Source organism: Salvelinus fontinalis, chromosome 4, assembly GCF_029448725.1.
Source record: "Salvelinus fontinalis isolate EN_2023a chromosome 4, ASM2944872v1, whole genome shotgun sequence".
NCBI lineage: Eukaryota > Metazoa > Chordata > Actinopteri > Salmoniformes > Salmonidae > Salvelinus > Salvelinus fontinalis.
In genome coordinates this window covers 79,479,425-79,505,565 of record NC_074668.1, presented here as the reverse complement: position 1 = coordinate 79,505,565, position 26,141 = coordinate 79,479,425, and the positions used below count along the sequence as shown (strand labels likewise).

The 26,141-nt window shown below is 45.6% G+C and overlaps 1 protein-coding gene across 2 annotated transcripts in view; it reads left to right on the top strand.

Moving 5' to 3' along the window:
- The first annotated feature begins 3,864 nt into the window (after positions 1 to 3,864).
- Positions 3,865 to 26,141, top strand: part of LOC129854477 (sodium-dependent noradrenaline transporter-like) — an 83,075-nt gene continuing 60,798 nt past the window's right edge. The window contains exons 1-4 of one of the 2 annotated variants that reach the window (XM_055921557.1): positions 3,865 to 4,089; positions 4,651 to 5,069; positions 6,580 to 6,711; positions 16,955 to 17,192. In XM_055921557.1, coding sequence (XP_055777532.1) covers positions 4,772 to 5,069; positions 6,580 to 6,711; positions 16,955 to 17,192 — 668 coding nt within the window. In that variant the 5' untranslated portion in view covers positions 3,865 to 4,089; positions 4,651 to 4,771. Of the gene's footprint in view, positions 4,090 to 4,574; positions 5,070 to 6,579; positions 6,712 to 16,954; positions 17,193 to 26,141 lie in introns of both variants that reach the window. The other variant, XM_055921556.1, reaches the window with a different exon arrangement.

Genomic DNA, 26,141 nt, shown 5'->3' with positions numbered 1-26,141 from the left:
GGGATGGTTGAGAGGCTAGAAGGGAGGGAAGAGATTGCTTTGCCGTGAGCAGTTAGAATGGGATTCAGATATAAGGGTAAGGCAGCAGTAAATGCCGGCCTGGGTGTTAGTAGTTATCCTAGACCTAGGTCACTAGGATCTGCATCTAAAAGGAAGGGACGCTTCCTTATGACAGAATGATGGTGCTCCATGTCATGTGGGTTGGTGTCAGAGGTTATCAGAACTGCTGTGGTTTTGGAGGACAAGTATGTCCCTGTCGAGACAACCAGAGCAACGTAGAGCTGATCTAGGCCATCATTGCAATCCATCTCCAGTCACAGGTCATCTTCTAGTCTGACAACCAGGCACAACGCTGGACAGCCTATCCATCGAAGTGTAAGGATGTTATATGTCACCTAAGGATGAAAATCGGTCCTGAGACGTCACTCCAACTGTTGCGTAATACTAGCCTGGAAACAAAACTGATATGTTTCACAAGTTTGTATTCCCGGCTATCTTAATACATTGATATCACTGGAAGATGTGTATGGAAATTCACATTATGTATGTTAAGATTCAGTCCTTGGTTAGTGCATGTTTTTCTATTGCCATTTATTCTTTAACATGAATAGGCATTCAAATGAATCAAAACATGAACTTTAGACAGATTTTGTAGGTTTTGTTTGCCACCTGTTTGTCCTGGGTTCACCTATTCAAATGTAGCCTACCTTCACAACTCTGTTAAATGGGAGGAAATAAATCCAAGATGCCATAGAGGAAAACACCACTAATAACATATAACCCATCCATATAGGCCTCACCTCGCTCTTTCCTTTTCTATCACTCCAATTATTTAATCTTTACAAACAAAATGCCCCCAAACAGCCCTTTTAAGGTTTTATAAGAGAAGCCTGGAAAGCACTGGAGAGCGTTAAGGGGACATTCATTGACTTTAATGGGATGAACTGATCAACCATATCTAATAGAAATCATTGCCCATGGCAAAAGCTGGTGTGTTATTTAATTACGTATGGAACACAGTGCTTTTACCGCTTCTTAGAAAACTGTAATTCAATATATTTAGTTGAGAGAAGAAACAGATAAATAAAGTCCAAATTAAAACATTTCTGAAATAAGTTTTACTTTCTTGCTTTCGGTAAAATATAATTTTTTTGGTTGAAAAAATGAAAATGGAACAAAAAAATAACTGTCATTTTTAACTGTTCATACTTTCAAAAAATGTAATGGTTTCAATATGCTACAAAAAAATGAATAACATTAAGTCTGTCAACACTTTTACATTTCCTGTCAACACTTTGAAAATGTCTTATAATAAGTATTCCAAATCTACTTGAGTGAGAAGAAGGCCTACTGCATTCTCTGTATCCTATGCTACATTTACCACGGATTAAATTCAACGTGTATGTACACATGTGCATTTGGAAAGTATTCACACCCCTTCCCTTTTTCCACATGTTGTTACGTTACAGCCTTATTCTAAAAGTTGTTTTGACATTTTTGCAGAAAAACAATAAAATAATTACTGAAATACTTGAATGACATAAGTATTCAGACCCTTTGCTATGATACTCGAAATTGAGCTCAGGTGCATTCTGTTTCCATTGATCATCCTTGAGATGTTTCTACAACTTGAATTGAGTCCACCTGTGGTAAATTCAATTGATTGGACATGATTTGGAAAGGCACACACCTGTCTATATAAGGCCCCACAGCTGACAGTGCATGTCAGAGCAAAAACCAAGCCATGAGGTCGAAGGAATTGTACGTAGAGCTCTGAGACAGGATTGTGTCGAGGCACAGATCTGGGAAAGGGTACCAAAACATTTCTGCAAATAATTGAAGGTTCCCAAGAACACAGTGGCCTCCATCAATGTAAGAAGTTTGGAACCACCAAGACTCTTCCTAGAGCCTAGCTGAGCAATCAGGGGAGAAGGGCCTTGGTCAGGGAGATGACCCAGATCCCGGTGGTCACTCTGACAGCGCTCCAGAGTTCCTCTGTGGAGATGGGAGAACCTTCCAGAAGGACAACCATCTCTCCAGCACTCCACCAATCAGGCCTTTATGGTAGTGGCCAGACGGAAGCCACTCCTCAGTAAAAGCCACATGACAGCCCGCTTGGAGTTTGCCAAAAGACACCTAAAGACTCTCAGACCATGAGAAAGAAGATTCTCTAGTCTGATGAAACCAAGATGGAACTCTTTGGCCTGAATGTCAAGCGTCCCGTCTGGAGGACACCTTGCACCATCCCTATGGTGAAGCATGTTGGTGGCAGCATCATGCTGTGTTGATGTTTTTCAGCGGCAGGGACTGAGAGACTAGTCAAGATCAAGGGAAAGATGAACGGAACAAAGTACTGAGAGATCCTTGATGAAAACCTTCTCCACAGGACCTCAGACTGGGGCGATGGTTCACCTTCCAACAGGACAATGATCCTAAGCACACAGCCTAGACAGTGCAGGAGTGGCTTCAGGACAAGTCTCTGAATGTCCTTAAGTGGCCCACCCAGAGTGCGGACTTGAATCCGATCAAAAATCTCTGGAGAGACCTGAAAATAGCTGTGCAGCGACGCTCCCCATACAACCTGACAGAGCTTGAGAGGATCTGGAGAGAAGAATGGGAGAAACTCACCAAATACAGGTGTGCCAAGCTTGTAGCGTCATACCCAAGGAAACTCAAGGCTATAATCGCTGCCAAAGGTGCTTCAACAAAAAGGGTAAAGGGTCTGAATACTTATGCAAATGTGATGTGTCTGTGTTTTATTTTTTACATTTGCAAAAAAACAATAATCCTGTTTTGTTTTATCATTATGGGGTATTGTGCGTAGATTGACAAGGGAAAAAAACAATTTAACACATTTTAAAATAAGGCTGTAATGTAACAAAATGTGGAATAAGTCAAAGGGTCTGAATACTTTCCGAATGCACTGTATATACAAAAGTATGTTTGACACACCTTCAAATTAGTGGATTCGGCAATTTCAGCCACACTCATTGCTGACAGGTGTATAATATCAAGCACACAGCCTTGCAATTTCCATAGACAAACATTGGCAGTAGAAGGGCCTTAATGAACAGCTCAGTGACTTTCAACGTGGCACCGTCATAGGATGCCACTTTTTCAACAAGTCAGTTTGTCAAATATCTGCCCTGGTAAAGCTGCCCTAGTCAACTGTAAGTGCTGTTATTGTGAAGTCGAAATGGTGTAAAGCTCACCGCCATTGGACTCTGGTGCAGTGGAAACGTGTTCTCTGGCGTGATGAATCACACTTCACCATCTGGCAGTCCAACGGTGGAATCTGGGTTTGGCAGATGCCAGGAGAACGCTACCTATCCCAATGCGTAGCGCCAACTGTAAAGTTTGGTGGGGAAGGAATAATGGTCTGGGGATGTTTTTCATGGTTCGTAGTAGGCCCCTTAGTTGCATTAAAGGGAAATCTTAACACTACAGCATACAATGACATTCAGACGGTTCTGTGCTTCCAACTTTGTGGCAACAGTTTGGGGAAAGCCCTTTCCTGTTTCAGCATGACAATGCCCCCGTGCACAAAGTGAGGTTCATACAGAAATAGTTTGTCGAGATCGTTGTGGAAGACCTTGACTGGCCTGCACAGAAGCCCTAAAATCAATCTCATCGAACACCTTTGGGATGAATTGGAACACCGACTGAGAGCCAGGCCTAATCGGCCAATATCAGTGCCTGACCATACTAATGCTCTTGTGGCTGAATGGAAGCAAGTCCCTGCAGCAATGTCCCAACATTTAGTGGAAAGCCTTCCCAGAAGAGTGGAGGCTGTCATAGCAGCAAAGGGGGGACCACGGGCGCATGTTGGCGCGCACTTCACAACAGTGGCGACGGCGTGCCAAGAAATATCCAACATGAAGTGAGAGAGGGAGGAGCAGAAAGAACATTTTCAATTATAAAAAAATCACGTGGAGAGAGAGAGGACCTGATTTAAAAGCTCTGAATGTATATCGTCTATCTCTCATGAGAAGGCGAGTCTTAAAGTTCCATCAGAATGGGCAGTCTCTCCTCAGACGCAGCAGGACGACAGCAGCAACGGGTCATGGAGAGGTGTCCGTAGCTTCACAAGTACGGACCAACCGTGGCTCCTCTTCTACTTATACGGGTTTTAATGTGCTTTAATAACGATACTATACATCACTGACTATACTATTGTACTTTTAACTAATATTTTATGGTGTATTGCTTCCAGTTTGTATCAATTTGATTGATTAACCAATGTTGCTTAGCTGCCTTCAACAAATGCGCACGGGGATTATGAGAAATACGCAGGAGCAATGGAATAGCCTAAGCCTATTCTACGACGTTCACCTGTTATTTACGTTTATTTTAACATTTTGAAATACGTTTCCAATGGCATGACTAGTAGTTTATATGATTTAATATAATATAAGACAATGTATTTGTAAAACATGACTGAGGTTTCTGAAACAAGGAAATCCTTTTCTATCGCCCATATTTTGGCTATTCCTCTCTGTGCGCTAGTGTAGCTATAAACGTATAACTATTCCACTTCTACAAACTTCTGAATGTATTTTTCTTTACCTCTCTAGCCGATGAATGCGGTGGAGTCCACTGTAGTTCGTGGAGAAAATAATCACTTATGCAGAGTTTGCCTTTCCACGCTAGCGGGACTCCCATCGTCTTCACGGTCCACCGCAGCGCGAGCATCACCTCCGCCACGGATACTTCCTCCGTGAGGTGAGAGCACAAGGCCGTCGGCGAGCTGCACACCGACACCAGAGAAAAGATGAACATCCAGGTCCTGCCAGACCACAAGCTGTCATCAGTGGCCCCGCTGAAACCCTGCAATGTGGAGAAGAAGGAGGTGGAACTGATACTGGTGAAGGACCAAAATGGGGTCCAGTATACCAGTTCGACCATCATGCCAACCCCCAGCACGCACGGCACCCCCTGCACCGCTGAGGAGCTGGAGGAGAGGGAAACATGGGGAAAGAAAATAGACTTTCTCCTATCCGTCATAGGCTTCGCAGTGGACTTGGCCAATGTCTGGAGATTCCCTTACCTCTGCTACAAGAATGGAGGTGGTGAGTGACCTGTTATAACTTCTGTAAAGACTTCTGTTAAGACTTTCCCAGGTTTCTTTGGAACTATCCTCGTAGAGAACCAGGCTTGGTATGGCAACGCGAGACTGCTTTGGAACTAATATCAAGTTTGTTTTACTGTTGTGAAATAACTTTCTTCGTGAGTTTATGATAATATGTGCCAATCTGTTAGTTTGTATGCTACCATACGTACCAGTCACTAGTCAGTGATTTTTTTGAAATCCTCAAATAGCTTTGCGCAGGCTTTCTTGAGCCAAGAGGCTTTGCTGGTAAGAGGGAAACGGAAATACCTCACTACATAAATTCATTCAGGTCAGTGTAGTTTAAGAGGAATACGGAAATACCTCATTGGATAAATTCATTCAGGTCAGTGTGGTTGACTCAACTGCAAATACATTCACTGTATCTGGGTGCTACTGTATCTTACTGTAAAGGGTTGACTCGTAACCCATTCACACCAGTTGCTGGCTCATAAGTGCTTTATTGCTGATGGGACATATTTAAATACTCACAGTTGAACAGATAGCTATGCAAATATGTTAATAATTAATAACATAATTTAAATGTGTCTAGATCAGCGGTGTCGAACCCATTTTTCCTGCGGGCCGCGTTCGGTCTTCACCGAGGTCTGGGGGGGCCACACTTAAAATGGATTAGGCATATTTCAGTGGCTCAGTAGTGGTGGTGGAATAAGTAAGCCAATCACTTGTAATATGTGTGCTGCATTTGTTTGCTAAGAAGAGTTTTAGATAACATCTGTTAGAAGTGCCAGTCATGGTTATCACAAATCTGAAGAATGAACAACAGAGCAAAGGCTAACTACAGAGATTATTGATTGCCAACAATCACCAAATCAAATGACCACAACAAGAGAAAAGAGAAAAATTGCACCTGAATATATCTATAATCGAGCCGAGTGAATGTTAACAAACCAAAGTTCCTTGTTAATTACAAAGTGACATTTTGGGTTTGCCACTACAGACCTTCAGTAGCTTGTTGTAATAAGTGTTTACTAGTGTTTACTACATTTCCTGTCCCCTTTGGCAGCATTACACTTCACGTGGTGACAATAGACATGTGTATCTTTATCTGGTGAACTGAGTGTTGCAGTGTTGTGTCCTGTGGTGCCAACTCTTCAGCTGTGGGTCATGTTCATTTGGCGCTCTCTGAAAGGCTGTAATGCAGCCCAATGCTCAGCTCTTAGTTAAAATGTTGCATACAAGATATTTTTAATTATACTAGATGAAGGGAATTTTATTCTTCCTCGAATTCCCTGGAACATAAAAAGATACCAAGCATGGACAATTCACTGTCTGTGCCTGGAGAGTCCATGTTGATGTCTGTTTCATGTGATCTTTCGTTAGATATCATCATCAACACAAATTGCTAGGGCAAAAACACCCACAAAATGCTAAATATGTTGTCTTGGCAGAACGTGCCAAAAGGATCACGTTCAAAAACGTTGTTTTGCGGGTTTTTGTCGTGATTTCAGGTGCCTTTCTAATCCCCTACATTCTGTTCCTGGTGATTGCTGGGATGCCTCTGTTCTATATGGAACTAGCCCTGGGACAGTACAATAGAGAAGGAGCTGCTACAGTCTGGAAGATCTGCCCTGTCTTTAAAGGTGAGCTGTCTCTCTCTCTCCCATCTCTGTATTCCATCTCTTTCCTGACCTCTGCCTCATCTCCCACCTCTCACCTTCTCAAGGCTCCTGGCCTCTCTTTTCTTCTCCATCTTTGAACGTCTCTCTCTTTTTTCACTCACCTCTTGTCCTTTCCCCTCCTTCCTTTCCCCGCTCTTTTAATGTTCCTTCCCAGTGGGCACACCACATCATTTCAATATGGACAATGTTGACAAGACGTTGATGAATGAGATTGCAACCTATATTCACTGTCACGATCGTGTGGGAGTGAGACGGACCAAAACGCAGCATGTGGAAAATAAGCCATCTTCTTTTATTATTGAAGAAGGAAAAACGAAACAAAACACTTACAAACTAACAAAACAACCGTGAAGCTACAAAACGAAAGTGCACACACAAGCTACTAACGTTTAGACATAGACAATTCCCCACAACAAACTAAAGCCTATGGCTACCTTAAATATGGCTCCCAATCAGAGACAACAGAAACCAGCTGTCTCTAATTGGCAACCCATTCAGGCAACCATAGACTTTCCTAGACAACTACACACAACATAGACACAGCTAGACAACTATACTAAACATAAACCCAACTACTCTAAATAAACCCCCTAAACCTTACAACCACCCTGGACACTACAAAACCCACATAAATTACCCATGTCACACCCTGACCTAACTAAAATAATAAAGAAAACAAAGAATACTAAGGCCAGGGCGTGACATTCACCCACTCAAAAAGACAGCCAAAAGTTTGTTGAATTACCAATGTGTTATCAGTGACCACGTTTAAAGGCGCACAGTATTCCGGATAGTAGCTCATATCCCGCTTAAGGTTTTATTCGGTATAAGCTGTTTACATGCACCTTTGATATTTTGTCAGTATTATGGATGCCCATTAGCTGCTGCCAAGGCAGAAACTACTCTTCCTGGGGTCCAGTAAAAATTAAGTCCGTAATATAGATGATATATCGCGCTCATGAGTATCCCTGTATCCATGAATTAACGGAATACTTCTAATTTAAGTTAATTTGGGTTAAATGGAATAGTAACTGAACTATGGACACTGACTGTAGGCCTATAACCTCTCACATGTAGTGTAATATAATATTAACTCTTGCAGAATTATGGATTTCTCGTAGTGAAATTATACAACAAATGTTAATTTTGTCTCGGGAACAGAAGTTAAGAAATATAATTGATTTATTTCAGCATCTCTTGAGAAAATGCAAATGCTTCTGTAATGTGTTATCTTTCACACTGTTATGCAAGCAGACAGTATTTCAACCACATAAAATATGCACCCAAGACGAACTAAAGTCTTATCCGAAATGTGTTTCGTCGTTTTCTCAGCTTTTAATTTCCTTAAAACAGGTCAAACTGATGACATGTGGACAGACAAATTTACCGGTGTTAACTAGATTACTAATGCATTCATTTTATCCATGGAAGATATTATTCTGGTGAGCACTACTTTATTTAGTCTTCTGGGGCAACAAGTATTTATTTTTATTTTTTATATAACCTTTATTTAATTAGGCAGAAGATGTAACTAGGCAGAAGATGTAACTAGGCGGAAGATGTAACTAGGCAGAAGTTATGACAGAAGAGAAGCTGTATGTATCAATCTTCAGTTGACAAACAAATGGCAAATGCTCGAAATTATAATATGGCCTCCCAAATGTCGGAAATTATAAGCAGAAATGTAATTTCAATTGTAGTAAATTAATTATAGTAGGCTAAATTATTATGGAATTACTTTTGTGGATCGAACTGAGCAGGTAACCTACTTTTTGAAGTGATTAGTTTGACAATCAGATGAAAACATCATCACACAACACTCCTGATATGTGAAACTGAGCCTGACAGCACAGACCACAGAAACAACAGTAAACGGGAAACGATGTTTACATGCCACAGTATCCCGTCTTAGATCAGCCTGTCCCAGGCATCTTATCCAGGTTTCTTACAACCGGGATTCAAGCTTTTTCAGGTTATTGTAAACTGGATGTGATGTTTATTTGCGTCAACTCAAACACAGAATACTTGAGTATCCTGAATAATAACGGGATATTGATGTGCATGTAAATGTGTTCAGTATGCCTTCAACCATCTAAAAGCAAAACCAAATTCCAATGGAAAAACTATGTCTGGTTTTGGTTTAGTTGTCACCTAAATGTGTATCAATGCACTTTAAGCCATTTAAAAGCACAACAAAGTTGAAATGGTAACACAATGACAGTGATTTTGCTGATTAATACAACAACTTAATGTGTTATCACTGTGCTTCATGTAATAGCACAACCAAATGACCTGGATTACTGTAAAGGATTACATTAAAAGTATATACATGATGCACGTGATCAATGCTGTTGGAGATTCCAGGCAGATTATTATAGAAATTGTAAAGATCTCCACAGACCTGCGATCTTCAACACATCTGCTTTATATGATTACATAAGAAGACATTTATACACTGCTCAAAAAAATAAAGGGAACACTTAAACAACACAATGTAACTCCAAGTCAATCACACTTCTGTGAAATCAAACTGTCCACTTAGGAAGCAACACTGATTGACAATAAATTTCACATGCTGTTGTGCAAATGGAATAGACATCAGGTGGAAATTATAGGCAATTAGCAAGACACCCCCAATAAAGGAGTGGTTCTGCAGGTGGTGACCACAGACCACTTCTCAGTTCCTATGCTTCCTGGCTGATGTTTTGGTCACTTTTGAATGCTGGCGGTGCTTTCACTCTAGTGGTAGCATGAGACGGAGTCTACAACCCACACAAGTGGCTCAGGTAGTGCAGCTCATCCAGGATGGCACATCAATGCGAGCTGTGGCAAGAAGGTTTGCTGTGTCTGTCAGCGTAGTGTCCAGAGCATGGAGGCGCTACCAGGAGACAGGCCAGTACATCAGGAGACGTGGAGGAGGCCGTAGGAGGGCAACAACCCAGCAGCAGGACCGCTAACTCCGCCTTTGTGCAAGGAGGAGCACTGCCAGAGCCCTGCAAAATGACCTCCAGCAGGCCACAAATGTGCATGTGTCAGCATATGGTCTCACAAGGGGTCTGAGGATCTCATCTCGGTACCTAATGGCAGTCAGGCTACCTCTGGCGAGCACATGGAGGACTGTGCGGCCCCACAAAGAAATGACACCCCACACCATGACTGACCCACCGCCAAACCGGTCATGCTGGAGGATGTTGCAGGCAGCAGAACGTTCTCCACGGCATCTCCAGACTCTGTCACGTCTGTCACATGTGCTCATGTGCTCAGTGTGAACCTGCTTTCATCTGTGAAGAGCACAGGGCGCCAGTGGCGAATTTGCCAATCTTGGTGTTCTCTGGCAAATGCCAAACGTCCTGCACGGTGTTGGGCTGTAAGCACAACCCCCACCTGTGGACGTCAGGCCCTCATACCACCCTCATGGAGTCTGTTTCTGACCGTTTGAGCAGACACATGCACATTTGTGGCCTGCTGGAGGTCATTTTGCAGGGCTCTGGCAGTACTCCTCCTGATCCTCCTTGCACAAAGGTGGAGGTAGCGGTCCTGCTGCTGGGTTGTTGCCCTCCTACGGCCTCCTCCACGTCTCCTGATGTACTGGCCTGTCTCCTGGTAGCGCCTCCATGCTCTGGACACTACGCTGACAGACACAGCAAACCTTCTTGCCACAGCTCGCATTGATGTGCCATCCTGGATGAGCTGCACTACCTGAGCCACTTGTGTGGGTTGTAGACTCTGTCTCATGCTACCACTAGAGTGAAAGCACCGCCAGCATTCAAAAGTGACCAAAACATCAGCCAGGAAGCATAGGAACTGAGAAGTGGTCTGTGGTCACCACCTGCAGAACCACTCCTTTATTGGGGGTGTCTTGCTAATTGCCTATAATGTTCACCTTTTGTCTATTCCATTTGCACAACAGCATGTGAAATGTATTGTCAATCAGTGTTGCTTCCTAAGTGGACAGTTTGATTTCACAGAAGTGTGATTGACTTGGAGTTACATTGTGTTGTTTAAGTGTTCCCTTTATTTTTTGGAGCAGTGTAGTTACAGTGTCACCATTTGAAGGAGATGTATCTTCTGCTTGGAAAGTTTCCTCTGTGCCACTGAATCTGGCTTTAATTCCAATTTTGCTTGATTTCAAATTTAATCTACAAGTTAATAATGAATATGTTGGATTCAATGGCTCCATCTCAACCAATAATCAAAGTTATAGAATAGGACAAAATATAATCAAATCAAACTTTAAATGCACTTTAAATAAAGTTGTATTTGATTTTGTCCTATTCTATAACTTAGATTTCTGGTTGAGATGGAGCCATTGAATCCAACATATTCATTATTAACTTGTAGATTAAATCTGAAATCAAGCTAAACTTGAAACCCTAGGCCTATTTATTGTCTATTTTCAAGTTGAATTGAAACAATAGCTGTTGATGCAAAGGCTATATAGGCCTAAATATTATCATTAGTGCTATATGTTAAACCTCTGTTAAACCTACCCTTTGGAAATGACTTTAATAGCAACAGTGAATCTATTTCGTTTTTAAGTGGAGATCTCTCATTCTCAGATAGCACAATGGTGTCAGTGATACATTTCAAAGCAAAGCACGGCTGTGCTTTTTTAAAACCCTGGATGGGAGACCAAAGGGATACCCGTAGATAGATACATTCTCCAGTAAGAGGTGCTGCCCAGACTATTATTTTTTCATGCTAGTGGATATAACTCACATACAAATTCAACATATTTTATTCAAGCTTTGTCTATGCTGAAAATTGGTAACCATGATGACATAATCCTTTGGTTGAAATTTCACACTCAAAACAACAGTTTTAGCAAATCCATTGAATTTTACACACAGAGTCCACGTCACAATACGTTGACAAATTACATTGAAACAACGTTGATTCAACCAGTTTGTACCCACTGGGTTTCCCCTAAAATCTCCTTCGTTCATCTCTCCTTTCTCCTATATACAGTACCTCTCTTTTTCATTTCCCCGTCTTCATCTGTCCTTTCTCCTATATACAGTACCTCTCTTTTTCATTTCCCCGTCTTCATCTGTCCTTTCTCCTATATACAGTATCTCTCTTTTTCATTTCCCCGTCTTCATCTCTCCTTTCTCCAATATACAGTATCTCTCTTTTTCATTTCCCCGTCTTCATCTCTCCTTTCTCCTATATACAGTACCTCTCTTTTTCATTTCCCCGTCTTCATCTGTCCTTTCTCCTATATACAGTACCTCTCTTTTTCATTTCCCCGTCTTCATCTGTCCTTTCTCCTATATACAGTACCTCTCTTTTTCATTTCCCCGTCTTCATCTGTCCTTTCTCCTATATACAGTACCTCTCTTTTTCATTTCCCCGTCTTCATCTGTCCTTTCTCCTATATACAGTACCTCTCTTTTTCATTTCCCCGTCTTCATCTGTCCTTTCTCCTATATACAGTACCTCTCTTTTTCATTTCCCCGTCTTCATCTGTCCTTTCTCCTATATACAGTACCTCTCTTTTTCATTTCCCCGTCTTCATCTCTCCTTTCTCCTATATACAGTACCTCTCTTTTTCATTTCCCCGTCTTCATCTCTCCTTTCTCCTATATACAGTACCTCTCTTTTTCATTTCCCCGTCTTCATCTCTCCTTTCTCCTATATACAGTACCTCTCTTTTTCATTTCCCCGTCTTCATCTGTCCTTTCTCCTATATACAGTACCTCTCTTTTTCATTTCCCCGTCTTCATCTCTCCTTTCTCCAATATACAGTACCTCTCTTTTTCATTTCCCCGTCTTCATCTCTCCTTTCTCCTATATACAGTACCTCTCTTTTTCATTTCCCCGTCTTCATCTCTCCTTTCTCCTATATACAGTACCTCTCTTTTTCATTTCCCCGTCTTCATCTCTCCTTTCTCCTATATACAGTACCTCTCTTTTTCATTTTCCCGTCTTCAGCTCTCCCTGTCCACTTTTCCAAAAGCCTTGATCAGAGGAGAGAGGAAGGAGAGATGTGGTCTTTTAGAAGTATACAGTAAATCTCAACACACTGTACAACAATAAACATACAGTAGATATAGTGAAGAAACAGAGATATGCATTGTAATGAAGATAGACACATAAAGGCTGTTTGTTGATTAGTTTTACTACTGACAGCCTTATCACCATGGCATACTGTTACCACACACACCATGACATCTGAACTGTTGAACCTGAAAGCTTCACCAGAAGTTTACAGGCAGTGTTGTGATTTACAGTATGTTACACATTAAGTCCTTTGTATATTTGTCACGATCGTGTGGAGGATTGATGGACCAAAACGCAGCTTTAGGAAAATAAGCCATCTTCTTTTATTTTTAAAGATGACGAAAAATAAACACGACACACTTTAACAAACTATACAAAAACAACAAACGACCGTGAAGCTAAATAACGTTGTGCACATACACACACAGACTACAAACGTTCTACATAGACAATTACTCACAACCAATGAGAGCCTATGGCTACCCTAAATAAGGCTCCCAATCAGAGACAACCGAAATCAGCTGTCTCTAATTGGGAACTCATTCAGGTAACCATAGACTCTCCTAGACAACTAAACATACATAGACAACGCTAGACATCTACACTCAACACAAACCCATATACTACACCCCATAACCCCTTTACCATATAAACACCCAAAACTAACAAAACATAAACATTCCCCATGTCACACCCTGACCTAACTAAAATAATAAAGAAAACAAAGAATACTAAGGCCAGGGCGTGACATAACCCCCCCCTTGAGGCGCGAACTCCGGGCGCACCATACACAGTCTAGGGGAGGGTCTGGGTGGGCTTCCCTCCACGGTGGCGGCTCCGGCTCTGGTCGTGGTCCCCACTTCACCACAGTCCCTAACCACCTCCTTAGCTTCTTCAAAATGACCCCTCTCCACATTAATCCCATTGCATTAAGGGACAGCTCCGGACTAAGGGCCAGTACCAGGGTAAGGGGCAGTACCAGGGTCAGGGGAAGTACCAGGGTAAGGGGCAGTACCAGGGTAAGGGGCAGTACCAGGGTAAGGGGCAGCACCAGGGTAAGGGGCAGCACCAGGGTAAGGGGCAGCACCAGGGTAAGGGGCAGCTCCGGACTGAGGAATGGCAGCTCCGGACTGAGGAATGGCAGCTCCGGACTGAGGAATGGCAGCTCCGGACTGAGGGACTGCAGCTCCGGACTGAGGGACTGCAGCTCCGGACTGAGGGACGGCCCATGGCTGGCTGACAGATCTGGCTGCTCATGGCTGGCTAACGGATCTGGCTGCTCATGGCTGGCTGACTGATCTGGCTGCTCATGGCTGGCTGACTGATCTGGCTGCTCATGGCTGGCTGACTGATCTGGCTGCTCATGGCTGGCTGACGGATCTGGCTGCTCATGGCTGGCTGACGGATCTGGCTGCTCATGGCTAGCTGACGGATCTGGCTGCTCATGGCTAGCTGACGGATCTGGCTGCTCATGGCTAGCTGACGGATCTGGCTGCTCATGGCTAGCTGACGGATCTGGCTGCTCATGGCTAGCTGACGGATCTGGCTGCTCATGGCTAGCTGACGGATCTGGCTGCTCATGGCTAGCTGACGGATCTGGCTGCTCATGGCTAGCTGACGGATCTGGCTGCTCATGGCTAGCTGACGGATCTGGCTGCTCATGGCTAGCTGACGGATCTGGCTGCTCATGGCTAGCTGACGGATCTGGCTGCTCATGGCTGGCTGACGGATCTGGCTGCTCATGGCTGGCTGACTGATCTGGCTGCTCCTGTCTGGTTGGCGGCTCTGGCAGATCCTGTCTGGTTGGCGGCTCTGGCAGATCCTGTCTGGTTGGCGGCTCTGGCAGATCCTGTCTGACGGACGGCTCTAGCGGCTCCTGTCTGGCTGGCGGCTCTAGCGGCTCCTGTCTGGCGGACGGCTCAGTGGGCTCATGGCAGACGGGCGGCTTTGCAGGCTCATGGCAGACGGGCGGCTTTGCAGGCTCATTGCAGACGGATGGCTCAGATGGCGCTGGGGAGACGGATGGCTCAGATGGCGCTGGGGAGACGGATGGCTCAGATGGCGCTGGGGAGACGAGCAGTTCAGTCAACGCTGTGCAGACGGCAGACTCCTGCCGGCTGAGGCGCACTGTAGGCCTGGTGCGTGGTGCCGGGACTGGTGGCACCGGGCTGGGGACACGCATCTCAGGGCTAGTGCGGGGAGCAGCAACAGGACGCACAGGACTCTGGGGACACACAGGAGGCTTGGTGCGTGGTTTAGACACTGGTGGTAAAGGGCTGGAGACACGCACCATATAGCTAGTGCGTGGAGGAGGCACTGGTGGTACTGGATTGGGGCGGGGAGGTGGCGCCGGAAATACCGGACCGTGCAGGCGTACTGGCTCCCTTGAACGCCGAGCCTGCCCAACCTTACCTGGTTGTATGCTCCCCGTCGCCTGACCAGTGCGGGGAGGTGGAATGACCCGCACCGGCCTATGTAGGCGAACCGGGGACACCATGCGTAAGGCTGGTGCCATGTACGCCGGCCCGAGGAGACGCACTGGTGACCAGATGCGTTGGGCCGGCTTCATGACATACGGCTCAACGCTCAGTCTAGCCCGGCCGATACGTGGAGCTGAAATGTACGAACCGGGCTATGCACGCGTACAGGAGACACCGTGCGCTCTACTGCGTAACACGGTGTCTGCCCGTACTCTCGCTCTCCACGGTAAGTACAAGGAGTAGGCGCAGGTTTCCTACCTGACTTCGCCACACTCCCTTTAAGGCCCCCCCCAAGAAATTTTTGGGTTGTACTCACAGGTTTCCAGCCTTGTCTCCGTGCTGCCTCCTCATATCGCCTCCTCTCGGCTTTCGCTGCCTCCAGCTCTTCACGAGGGAGGCGATATTCTCCAGGTTGATCCCAAGGTCCATTTCCTTCCAATTCGTCCTCCCAACTCCAGAAATCCTGTGTAGGTAGGTCCTGTTGCCGCCTTCCATGCCGCTTGGTCCTATGGTGAGTAATTCTGTCACGATCATGTGGAGGATTGATGGACCAAAACGCAGCTTTAGGAAAATAAGCCATCTTCTTTTATTTTTAAAGATGACGAAAAATAAACACGACACACTTTAACAAACTATACAAAAACAACAAACGACCGTGAAGCTAAATAACGTTGTGCACATACACACACAGACTACAAACGTTCTACATAGACAATTACTCACAACCAATGAGAGCCTATGGCTACCCTAAATAAGGCTCCCAATCAGAGACAACCGAAATCAGCTGTCTCTAATTGGGAACTCATTCAGGTAACCATAGACTCTCCTAGACAACTAAACATACATAGACAACGCTAGACATCTACACTCAACACAAACCCATATACTACACCCCATAACCCCTTTACCATATAAACACCCAAAACTAACAAAACATAAACATTCCCCATGTCACACCCTGACCTAACTAAAATAATAAAGAAAACAAAGAATACTAAGGCCAGGGCGTGACAATATTGTTGTTTGGCCGGCAGGGATGTCCTTGTCCCATTGTGCTCTAGCGACTCCTGTGGCGGGCCGGGCGCATGCACGCTTACACGGTCGCCAGGTGTACGGTGTTTCCTCTGACACATTGGTGTGGCTGGCTTCCGGGTTAAGCGGGCATTGTGTAAAAAGCAGTGCGGCTTGGTTGTGTTGTGTTTCGGTGGATGCATGGCTCTGTGTCCGTACAGGAGTTGCAGCGACAAGACTGTAACTACCAATTGGATACCACGAAATTGGGGAGAAAAAGGGGTAAAAGACAATGTTAAAGTGACATTGTTAAGTTCATCTGCTGCTTGTTCTGATGGTAGAGGTATAGCACATCACATTCTGCTCAAATAATACATTGAATCAGGTGAAATAAGTGGTTGAATCCTCAAATTTCCTCAAGTTCTTTTTTATACATAATACTAGCTGGTATTCCACTGCCCTGCTTGTTTTCAGTAGTCTCTGCTGTCCAAGGCCTTGTGGATACATGCTGCATAGTTTGGTTTGATATTTGTGTTCCCTGACACATACACATTTATGATTGGCATTACACAGGAGTAACAGCTTTCCACCCTCTGTAACCCTATGTAACCTACACTATGTAACCATCTCTCTCTCTCTCTCTGCTCTCTCTCTCGCTCTCTGTTTCTCTCTCTGTTTCTCTCGTTCATATCCCTCCCTCCCTCCCTCAGGTGTGGGCTACACTGTGATCATCATAGCGTTGTATGTGGGTTTCTACTACAACGTCATCATAGCCTGGTCCCTGTACTACCTGTTCTCCTCTATGACCAGTGAGCTGCCCTGGCTCCATTGTGGCAACGCCTGGAACAGTCCGAACTGCACAGACCCCAAGCTTCTAAACGGATCCTTCCTGGGCAACGGGACGTCTTATGCCAAGTACAAGATGACACCGGCTGCAGAGTTCTATGAGTGAGTACAGTGGGTTCTGTCCTGTTCTATGAGTGAGTACAGTGGGTTCTGTCCCTGTTCTATGAGTGAGTACAGTGGGTTCTGTCCTGTTCTATGAGTGAGTACAGTGGGTTCTGTCCTGTTCTATGAGTGAGTACAGTGGGTTCTGTCCCTGTTCTATGAGTGAGTACAGTGAGTCCTGTCCTATTCTATGAGTGAGTACAGGGGGTTCTGTCCCTGTTCTATGAGTGAGTACAGTGGGTTCTGTCCTGTTCTATGAGTGAGTACAGTGGGTTCTGTCCTGTTCTATGAGTGAGTACAGTGGGTTCTGTCCCTGTTCTATGAGTGAGTACAGGGGGTTCTGTCCCTGTTCTATGAGTGAGTACAGTGGGTTCTGTCCTGTTCTATGAGTGAGTACAGTGGGTTCTGTCCTATTCTATGAGTGAGTACAGTGAGTCCTGTCCTATTCTATGAGTGAGTACAGTGGGTTCTGTCCCTGTTCTATGAGTGAGTACAGTGGGTTCTGTCCCTGTTCTATGAGTGAGAACAGTGGGTTCTGTCCCTGTTTAATGAGTGAGTACAGTGGGTTCTGTCCTGTCCCTGTTCTATGAGTGAGTACAGTGGGTTCTGTCCCTGTTCTATGAGTACAGTGGGTTCTGTCCCTGTTCTATGAGTGAGTACAGTGGGTTCTGTCTCTGTTCTATGAGTGAGTACAGTGGGTTCTGTCCCTGTTCTATGAGTGATTACAGTGGGTTCTGTCCCTGTTCTATGAGTGAGTACCATGGGTCCTGTCTCTGTTCTATGAGTGAGTACAGTGAGTTCTGTCCTGTTCTATGAGTGAGTACAGTGGGTTCTGTCCCTGTTCTATGAGTGAGTACAGTGGGTCCTGTCCCTGTTCTATGAGTGAGTACATTGGGTCCTGTCCTGTTCCTGTTCTATAAGTGAGTACAGGGGGTTCTGTCCCTGTTCTATGAGTGAATACAGGGGGTTCTGTCCCTGTTCTATGAGTGAGTACAGTGGGTCCTGTCCCTGTTCTATGAGTGAGTACAGTGGGCTCTGTCCTGTTCCTGTTCTATGAGTGAGTACAGGGGGTTCTGTCCCTGTTCTATGAGTGAATACAGGGGGTTCTGTCCCTGTTCTATGAGTACAGTGGGTTCTGTCCCTGTTTAATGAGTGAGTACAGTGGGTTTTGTCCTGTTCCTGTTCTATGAGTGTGTACAGTGGGTCCTGTCCTATTCTATGAGTGAGTACAGTGAGTCCTGTCCTATTCTATGAGTGAGTACAGGGGGTTCTGTCCCTGTTCTATGAGTGAGTACAGTCGGTTCTGTCCTGTTCCTGTTCTATGAGTGAGTACAGGGGGTTCTGTCCCTGTTCTATGAGTGAATACAGGGGGTTCTGTCCCTGTTCTATGAGTACAGTGGGTTCTGTCCCTGTTTAATGAGTGAGTACAGTGGGTTTTGTCCTGTTCCTGTTCTATGAGTGTGTACAGTGGGTCCTGTCCTATTCTATGAGTGAGTACAGTGGGTTCTGTTCCTGTTCTATGAGTGTGTACAGTGGGTCCTGTCCTATTCTATGAGTGAGTACAGTGGGTCCTGTCCTATTCTATGAGTGAGTACAGTGAGTCCTGTCCTATTCTATGAGTGTGTACAGGGGGTTCTGTCCCTGTTCTATGAGTGAGTACAGTGGGTTCTGTCCCTGTTCTATGAGTGAGTACAGTGGGTCCTGTCCCTGTTCTATGAGTGAGTACAGTGGGTTCTGTCCTGTTCTATGAGTGAGTACAGTGGGTTCTGTCCCTGTTCTATGAGTGAGTACAGTGGGTTCTGTCTCTGTTCTATGAGTGAGTACAGTGGGTTCTGTCCTGTTCCTGTTCTATGAGTGAGTCCAGTGGATTATGTCCCTGTTCTATGAGTGAATACAGTGGGTTCTGTCCCTGTTCTATGAGTGAGTACCATGGGTCCTGTCCCTGTTCTATGAGTGAGTACAGTGGGTTCTGTCCCTGTTCTATGAGTGAGTACAGTGGGTCCTGTCCCTGTTCTATGAGTGAGTACAGTGGGCTCTGTCCTGTTCCTGTTCAATGAGTGAGTACAGGGGGTTCTGTCCCTGTTCTATGAGTGAGTACAGTGGGTCCTGTCCCTGTTCTATGAGTGAGTACAGTGGGCTCTGTCCTGTTCCTGTTCTATGAGTGAGTACAGGGGGTTCTTACCCTGTTCTATGAGTGAATACAGGGGGTTCTGTCCCTGTTCTATGAGTACAGCGGGTTCTGTCCCTGTTTAATGAGTGAGTACAGTGGGTTTTGTTCTGTTCCTGTTCTATGAGTGAGTACAGGGGGTTCTGTCCCTGTTCTATGAGTGAGTACAGTGGATTATGTACCTGTTCAATGAGTGAGTACACTGGGTTCTGTCCCTGTTCTATGAGTGAGTACAGTGGGTCCTGTCCTGTTCCTGTTCAATGAGTGAGTACAGTGGGTTCTGTCCTGTTCCTGTTCTATGAGTGAGTACAGGGGGTTCTGTTCCTGTTCTATGAGTGAGTACAGTGGGTCCTGTCCTGATCCTGTTCTATGAGTGAGTACAGTGGGTTCTGTCCCTGTTCTATGAGTGAGTACAGTGGGTTCTGTCCTGTTCCTGTTCTATGAGTGAGTACAGTGGGTCCTGTCCTATTCTATGAGTGAGTACAGTGAGTCCTGTCCTATTGTATGAGTGAGTACAGGGGGTTCTGTCCCTGTTCTATGAGTGTGTACAGTGGGTTCTGTTCCTGTTCTATGAGTGAGTACAGTGGGTCCTGTCCTATTCTATGAGTGAGTACAGTGAGTCCTGTCCTATTCTATGAGTGAGTACAGGGGGTTCTGTCCCTGTTCTATGAGTGAGTACAGGGGGTTCTGTCCCTGTTCTATGAGTGAGTACAGTGGGTCCTGTCCCTGTTTAATGAGTGAGTACAGTCGGTTCTGTCCTGTTCCTGTTCTATGAGTGAGTACAGGGGGTTCTGTTCCTGTTCTATGAGTGAGTACAGGGGGTTCTGTTCCTGTTCTATGAGTGAGTACAGGGGGTTCTGTCCTGTTCCTGTTCTATGAGTGAGTACAGGGGGTTCTGTCCCTGTTCTATGAGTGAGTACAGGGGGTTCTGTTCCTGTTCTATGAGTGAGTACAGGGGGTTCTGTCCCTGTTCTATGAGTGAGTACAGTGGGTCCTGTCCCTGTTTAATGAGTGAGTACAGTCGGTTCTGTCCTGTTCCTGTTCTATGAGTGAGTACAGGGGGTTCTGTTCCTGTTCTATGAGTGAGTACAGTGGGTTCTGTCCCTGTTCTATGAGTGAGTACAGTGGGTCCTGTCCCTGTTTAATGAGTGAGTACAGTCGGTTCTGTCCTGTTCCTGTTCTATGAGTGAGTACAGGGGGTTCTGTTCCTGTTCTATGAGTGAGTACAGTGGGTCCTGTCCCTGTTCTATGAGTGAGTACAGTGGGTTCTGTCCTATTCTATGAGTGAGTACAGTGGGTCCTGTCCCTGTTCTATGAGTGAGTACAGTGGGTTCTGTCCTGTTCTATGAGTGAGTACAGGGGGTTCTGTCCCTGTTCTATGAGTGAGTACAGTGGGTTCTGTCTCTGTTCTATGAGTGAGTCCAGTGGATTATGTCCCTGTTCTATGAGTGAGTACAGTGGGTTCTGTCTCTGTTCTATGAGTGAGTCCAGTGGATTATGTCCCTGTTCTATGAGTGAGTACAGTGGGTTCTGTCTCTGTTCTATGAGTGAGTCCAGTGGATTATGTCCCTGTTCTATGAGTGAATACAGTGGGTTCTGTCCCTGTCCTATGAGTGAGTACCATGGGTCCTGTCCCTGTTCTATGAGTGAGTACAGTGGGTTCTGTCCCTGTTCTATGAGTGAGTACAGTGGGTCCTGTCCCTGTTCTATGAGTGAGTACAGTGGGCTCTGTCCTGTTCCTGTTCTATGAGTGAGTACAGTGGGTTCTGTCCCTGTTCTATGAGTGAGTACAGTGGGCTCTGTTCTGTTCCTGTTCTATGAGTGAGTACAGGGGGTTCTGTCCCTGTTCTATGAGTACAGTGGGTTCTGTCCCTGTTTAATGAGTGAGTACAGTGGGTTTTGTCCTGTTCCTGTTCTATGAGTGTGTACAGTGGGTCCTGTCCTATTCTATGAGTGAGTACAGTGAGTCCTGTCCTATTCTATGAGTGAGTACAGGGGGTTCTGTCCCTGTTCTATGAGTGTGTACAGTGGGTTCTGTTCCTGTTCTATGAGTGAGTACAGTGGGTCCTGTCCTATTCTATGAGTGAGTACAGTGAGTCCTGTCCTATTCTATGAGTGAGTACAGGGGGTTCTGTCCCTGTTCTATGAGTGAGTACAGTCGGTTCTGTCCTGTTCCTGTTCTATGAGTGAGTACAGGGGGTTCTGTCCCTGTTCTATGAGTGAATACAGGGGGTTCTGTCCCTGTTCTATGAGTACAGTGGGTTCTGTCCCTGTTTAATGAGTGAGTACAGTGGGTTTTGTCCTGTTCCTGTTCTATGAGTGTGTACAGTGGGTCCTGTCCTATTCTATGAGTGAGTACAGTGAGTCCTGTCCTATTCTATGAGTGAGTACAGTGGGTTCTGTCCCTGTTCTATGAGTGAGTACAGGGGGTTCTGTCCCTGTTCTATGAGTGTGTACAGTGGGTTCTGTTCCTGTTCTATGAGTGAGTACAGTGGGTCCTGTCCTATTCTATGAGTGAGTACAGTGAGTCCTGTCCTATTCTATGAGTGAGTACAGGGGGTTCTGTCCCTGTTCTATGAGTGAGTACAGTCGGTTCTGTCCTGTTCCTGTTCTATGAGTGAGTACAGGGGGTTCTGTCCCTGTTCTATGAGTGAGTACAGTGGGTTCTGTCCCTGTTCTATGAGTGAGTACAGTGGGTCCTGTCCCTGTTCTATGAGTGAGTACAGTGGGTTCTGTCCTGTTCTATGAGTGAGTACAGTGGGTCCTGTCCTATTCTATGAGTGTGTACAGTGGGTTCTGTCCTATTCTATGAGTGAGTACAGTGAGTCCTGTCCTATTCTATGAGTGAGTACAGTGGGTTCTGTCCTATTCTATGAGTGTGTACAGTGGGTTCTGTCCTATTCTATGAGTGAGTACAGTGGGTTCTGTTCCTGTTCTATGAGTGAGTACAGTGGGTTCTGTCCTATTCTATGAGTGAGTACAGTGAGTCCTGTCCTATTCTATGAGTGAGTACAGTGGGTTCTGTCCCTGTTCTATGAGTGAGTACAGTGGGTTCTGTCCTATTCTATGAGTGAGTACAGTGGGTTCTGTCCCTGTTCTATGAGTGAGTACAGTGGGTTCTGTCCTATTCTATGAGTGAGTACAGTGGGTCCTGTCCCTGTTCTATGAGTGAGTACAGTGGGTTCTGTTCCTGTTCTATGAGTGAGTACAGTGAGTCCTGTCCTATTCTATGAGTGAGTACAGTGGGTCCTGTCCCTGTTCTATGAGTGAGTACAGTGGGTTCTGTTCCTGTTCTATGAGTGAGTACAGTGGGTCCTGTCCTATTCTATGAGTGAGTACAGTGGGTTCTGTCCTATTCTATGAGTGAGTACAGTGGGTCCTGTCCCTGTTCTATGAGTGAGTACAGTGGGTTCTGTTCCTGTTCTATGAGTGAGTACAGTGAGTCCTGTCCTATTCTATGAGTGAGTACAGGGGGTTCTGTCCCTGTTCTATGAGTGAGTACAGTGGGTTCTGTCCCTGTTCTATGAGTGAGTACAGTGGGTTCTGTCTCTGTTCTATGAGTGAGTACAGTGGGTTCTGTCCTGTTCCTGTTCTATGAGTGAGTCCAGTGGATTATGTCCCTGTTCTATGAGTGAATACAGTGGGTTCTGTCCCTGTTCTATGAGTGAGTACCATGGGTCCTGTCCCTGTTCTATGAGTGAGTACAGTGGGTTCTGTCCCTGTTCTATGAGTGAGTACAGTGGGTCCTGTCCCTGTTCTATGAGTGAGTACAGTGGGCTCTGTCCTGTTCCTGTTCAATGAGTGAGTACAGGGGGTTCTGTCCCTGTTCTATGAGTGAGTACAGTGGGCTCTGTCCTGTTCCTGTTCTATGAGTGAGTACAGTGGGTTCTGTCCCTGTTCTATGAGTGAGTACAGTGGGTCCTGTCCCTGTTCTATGAGTGAGTACAGTGGGCTCTGTCCTGTTCCTGTTCTATGAGTGAGTACAGGGGGTTCTTACCCTGTTCTATGAGTGAATACAGGGGGTTCTGTCCCTGTTCTATGAGTACAGTGGGTTCTGTCCCTGTTTAATGAGTGAGTACAGTGGGTTTTGTTCTGTTCCTGTTCTATGAGTGAGTACAGGGGGTTCTGTCCCTGTTCTATGAGTGAGTACAGTGGATTATGTACCTGTTCAATGAGTGAGTACACTGGGTTCTGTCCCTGTTCTATGAGTGAGTACAGTGGGTCCTGTCCTGTTCCTGTTCAATGAGTGAGTACAGTGGGTTCTGTCCTGTTCCTGTTCTATGAGTGAGTACAGGGGGTTCTGTTCCTGTTCTATGAGTGAGTACAGTGGGTCCTGTCCTGATCCTGTTCTATGAGTGAGTACAGTGGGTTCTGTCCCTGTTCTATGAGTGAGTACAGTGGGTTCTGTCCTGTTCCTGTTCTATGAGTGAGTACAGTGGGTCCTGTCCTATTCTATGAGTGAGTACAGTGAGTCCTGTCCTATTGTATGAGTGAGTACAGGGGGTTCTGTCCCTGTTCTATGAGTGTGTACAGTGGGTTCTGTTCCTGTTCTATGAGTGAGTACAGTGGGTCCTGTCCTATTCTATGAGTGAGTACAGTGGGTTCTGTCCCTGTTCTATGAGTGAGTACAGGGGGTTCTGTCCCTGTTCTATGAGTGAGTACAGGGGGTTCTGTCCCTGTTCTATGAGTGAGTACAGTGAGTCCTGTCCTATTCTATGAGTGAGTACAGGGGGTTCTGTCCCTGTTCTATGAGTGAGTACAGGGGGTTCTGTCCCTGTTCTATGAGTGAGTACAGTCGGTTCTGTCCTGTTCCTGTTCTATGAGTGAGTACAGGGGGTTCTGTCCCTGTTCTATGAGTGAGTACAGTGGGTTCTGTCCCTGTTCTATGAGTGAGTACAGTGGGTTCTGTCCTGTTCCTGTTCTATGAGTGAGTACAGGGGGTTCTGTCCCTGTTCTATGAGTGAGTACAGTGGGTTCTGTCCTATTCTATGAGTGAGTACAGTCGGTTCTGTCCTGTTCCTGTTCTATGAGTGAGTACAGGGGGTTCTGTCCCTGTTCTATGAGTGAGTACAGGGGGTTCTGTCCCTGTTCTATGAGTACAGGGGGTTCTGTCCCTGTTCTATGAGTGAGTACAGTGGGTTCTGTCCTATTCTATGAGTGAGTACAGTCGGTTCTGTCCTGTTCCTATTCTATGAGTGAGTACAGTGAGTCCTGTCCTATTCTATGAGTGAGTACAGGGGGTTCTGTCCCTGTTCTATGAGTGTGTACAGTGGGTTCTGTCCTATTCTATGAGTGAGTACAGTGGGTCCTGTCCTATTCTATGAGTGAGTACAGTGGGTTCTGTCCCTGTTCTATGAGTGAGTACAGTGGGTTCTGTCCCTGTTCTATGAGTGAGTACAGTGGGTTCTGTCTCTGTTCTATGAGTGAGTCCAGTGGATTATGTCCCTGTTCTATGAGTGAATACAGTGGGTTCTGTCCCTGTCCTATGAGTGAGTACCATGGGTCCTGTCCCTGTTCTATGAGTGAGTACAGTGGGTTCTGTCCCTGTTCTATGAGTGAGTACAGTGGGTCCTGTCCCTGTTCTATGAGTGAGTACAGTGGGCTCTGTCCTGTTCCTGTTCAATGAGTGAGTACAGGGGGTTCTGTCCCTGTTCTATGAGTGAGTACAGTGGGTCCTGTCCCTGTTCTATGAGTGAGTACAGTGGGCTCTGTCCTGTTCCTGTTCTATGAGTGAGTACAGTGGGTTCTGTCCCTGTTCTATGAGTGAGTACAGTGGGCTCTGTTCTGTTCCTGTTCTATGAGTGAGTACAGGGGGTTCTGTCCCTGTTCTATGAGTGAATACAGGGGGTTCTGTCCCTGTTCTATGAGTACAGTGGGTTCTGTCCCTGTTTAATGAGTGAGTACAGTGGGTTTTGTTCTGTTCCTGTTCTATGAGTGAGTACAGGGGGTTCTGTCCGTGTTCTATGAGTGAGTACAGTGGATTATGTACCTGTTCAATGAGTGAGTACAGTGGGTTCTGTCCCTGTTCTATGAGTGAGTACAGTGGGTCCTGTCCTGTTCCTGTTCTATGAGTGAGTACAGTGGATTATGTACCTGTTCAATGAGTGAGTACAGTGGGTTCTGTCCCTGTTCTATGAGTGAGTACAGTGGGTTCTGTCCTGTTCCTGTTCAATGAGTGAGTACAGTGGGTTCTGTCCTGTTCCTGTTCTATGAGTGAGTACAGGGGGTTCTGTTCCTGTTCTATGAGTGAGTACAGTGGGTCCTGTCCTGTTCTTGTTCTATGAGTGAGTACAGTGGGTTCTGTCCCTGTTCTATGAGTGAGTACAGTGGGTTCTGTCCTGTTCCTGTTCTATGAGTGAGTACAGTGGGTCCTGTCCTGTTCCTGTTCTATGAGTGAGTACAGGGGGTTCTGTCCCTGTTCTATGAGTGAGTACAGTGGGTCCTGACCTGTTCCTGTTCTATGAGTGAGTACAGTGGGTTCTGTCCCTGTTCTATGAGTGAGTACAGTGGGTTCTGTCCTGTTCCTGTTCTATGAGTGAGTACAGTGGGTCCTGTCCTGTTCCTGTTCTATGAGTGAGTACAGTGGGTCCTGTCCTGTTCCTGTTCAATGAGTGAGTACAGTGGGTTCTGTTCTGTCCCTGTTCAATGAGTGAGTACAGTGGGTTCTGTCCTGTTCCTGTTCTATGAGTGAGTACAGTGGGTTCTGTCCTGTTCCTGTTCTATAAGTGAGTACAGTGGGTCCTGTCCTGTTCCTGTTCTATGAGTGAGTACAGGGGGTTCTG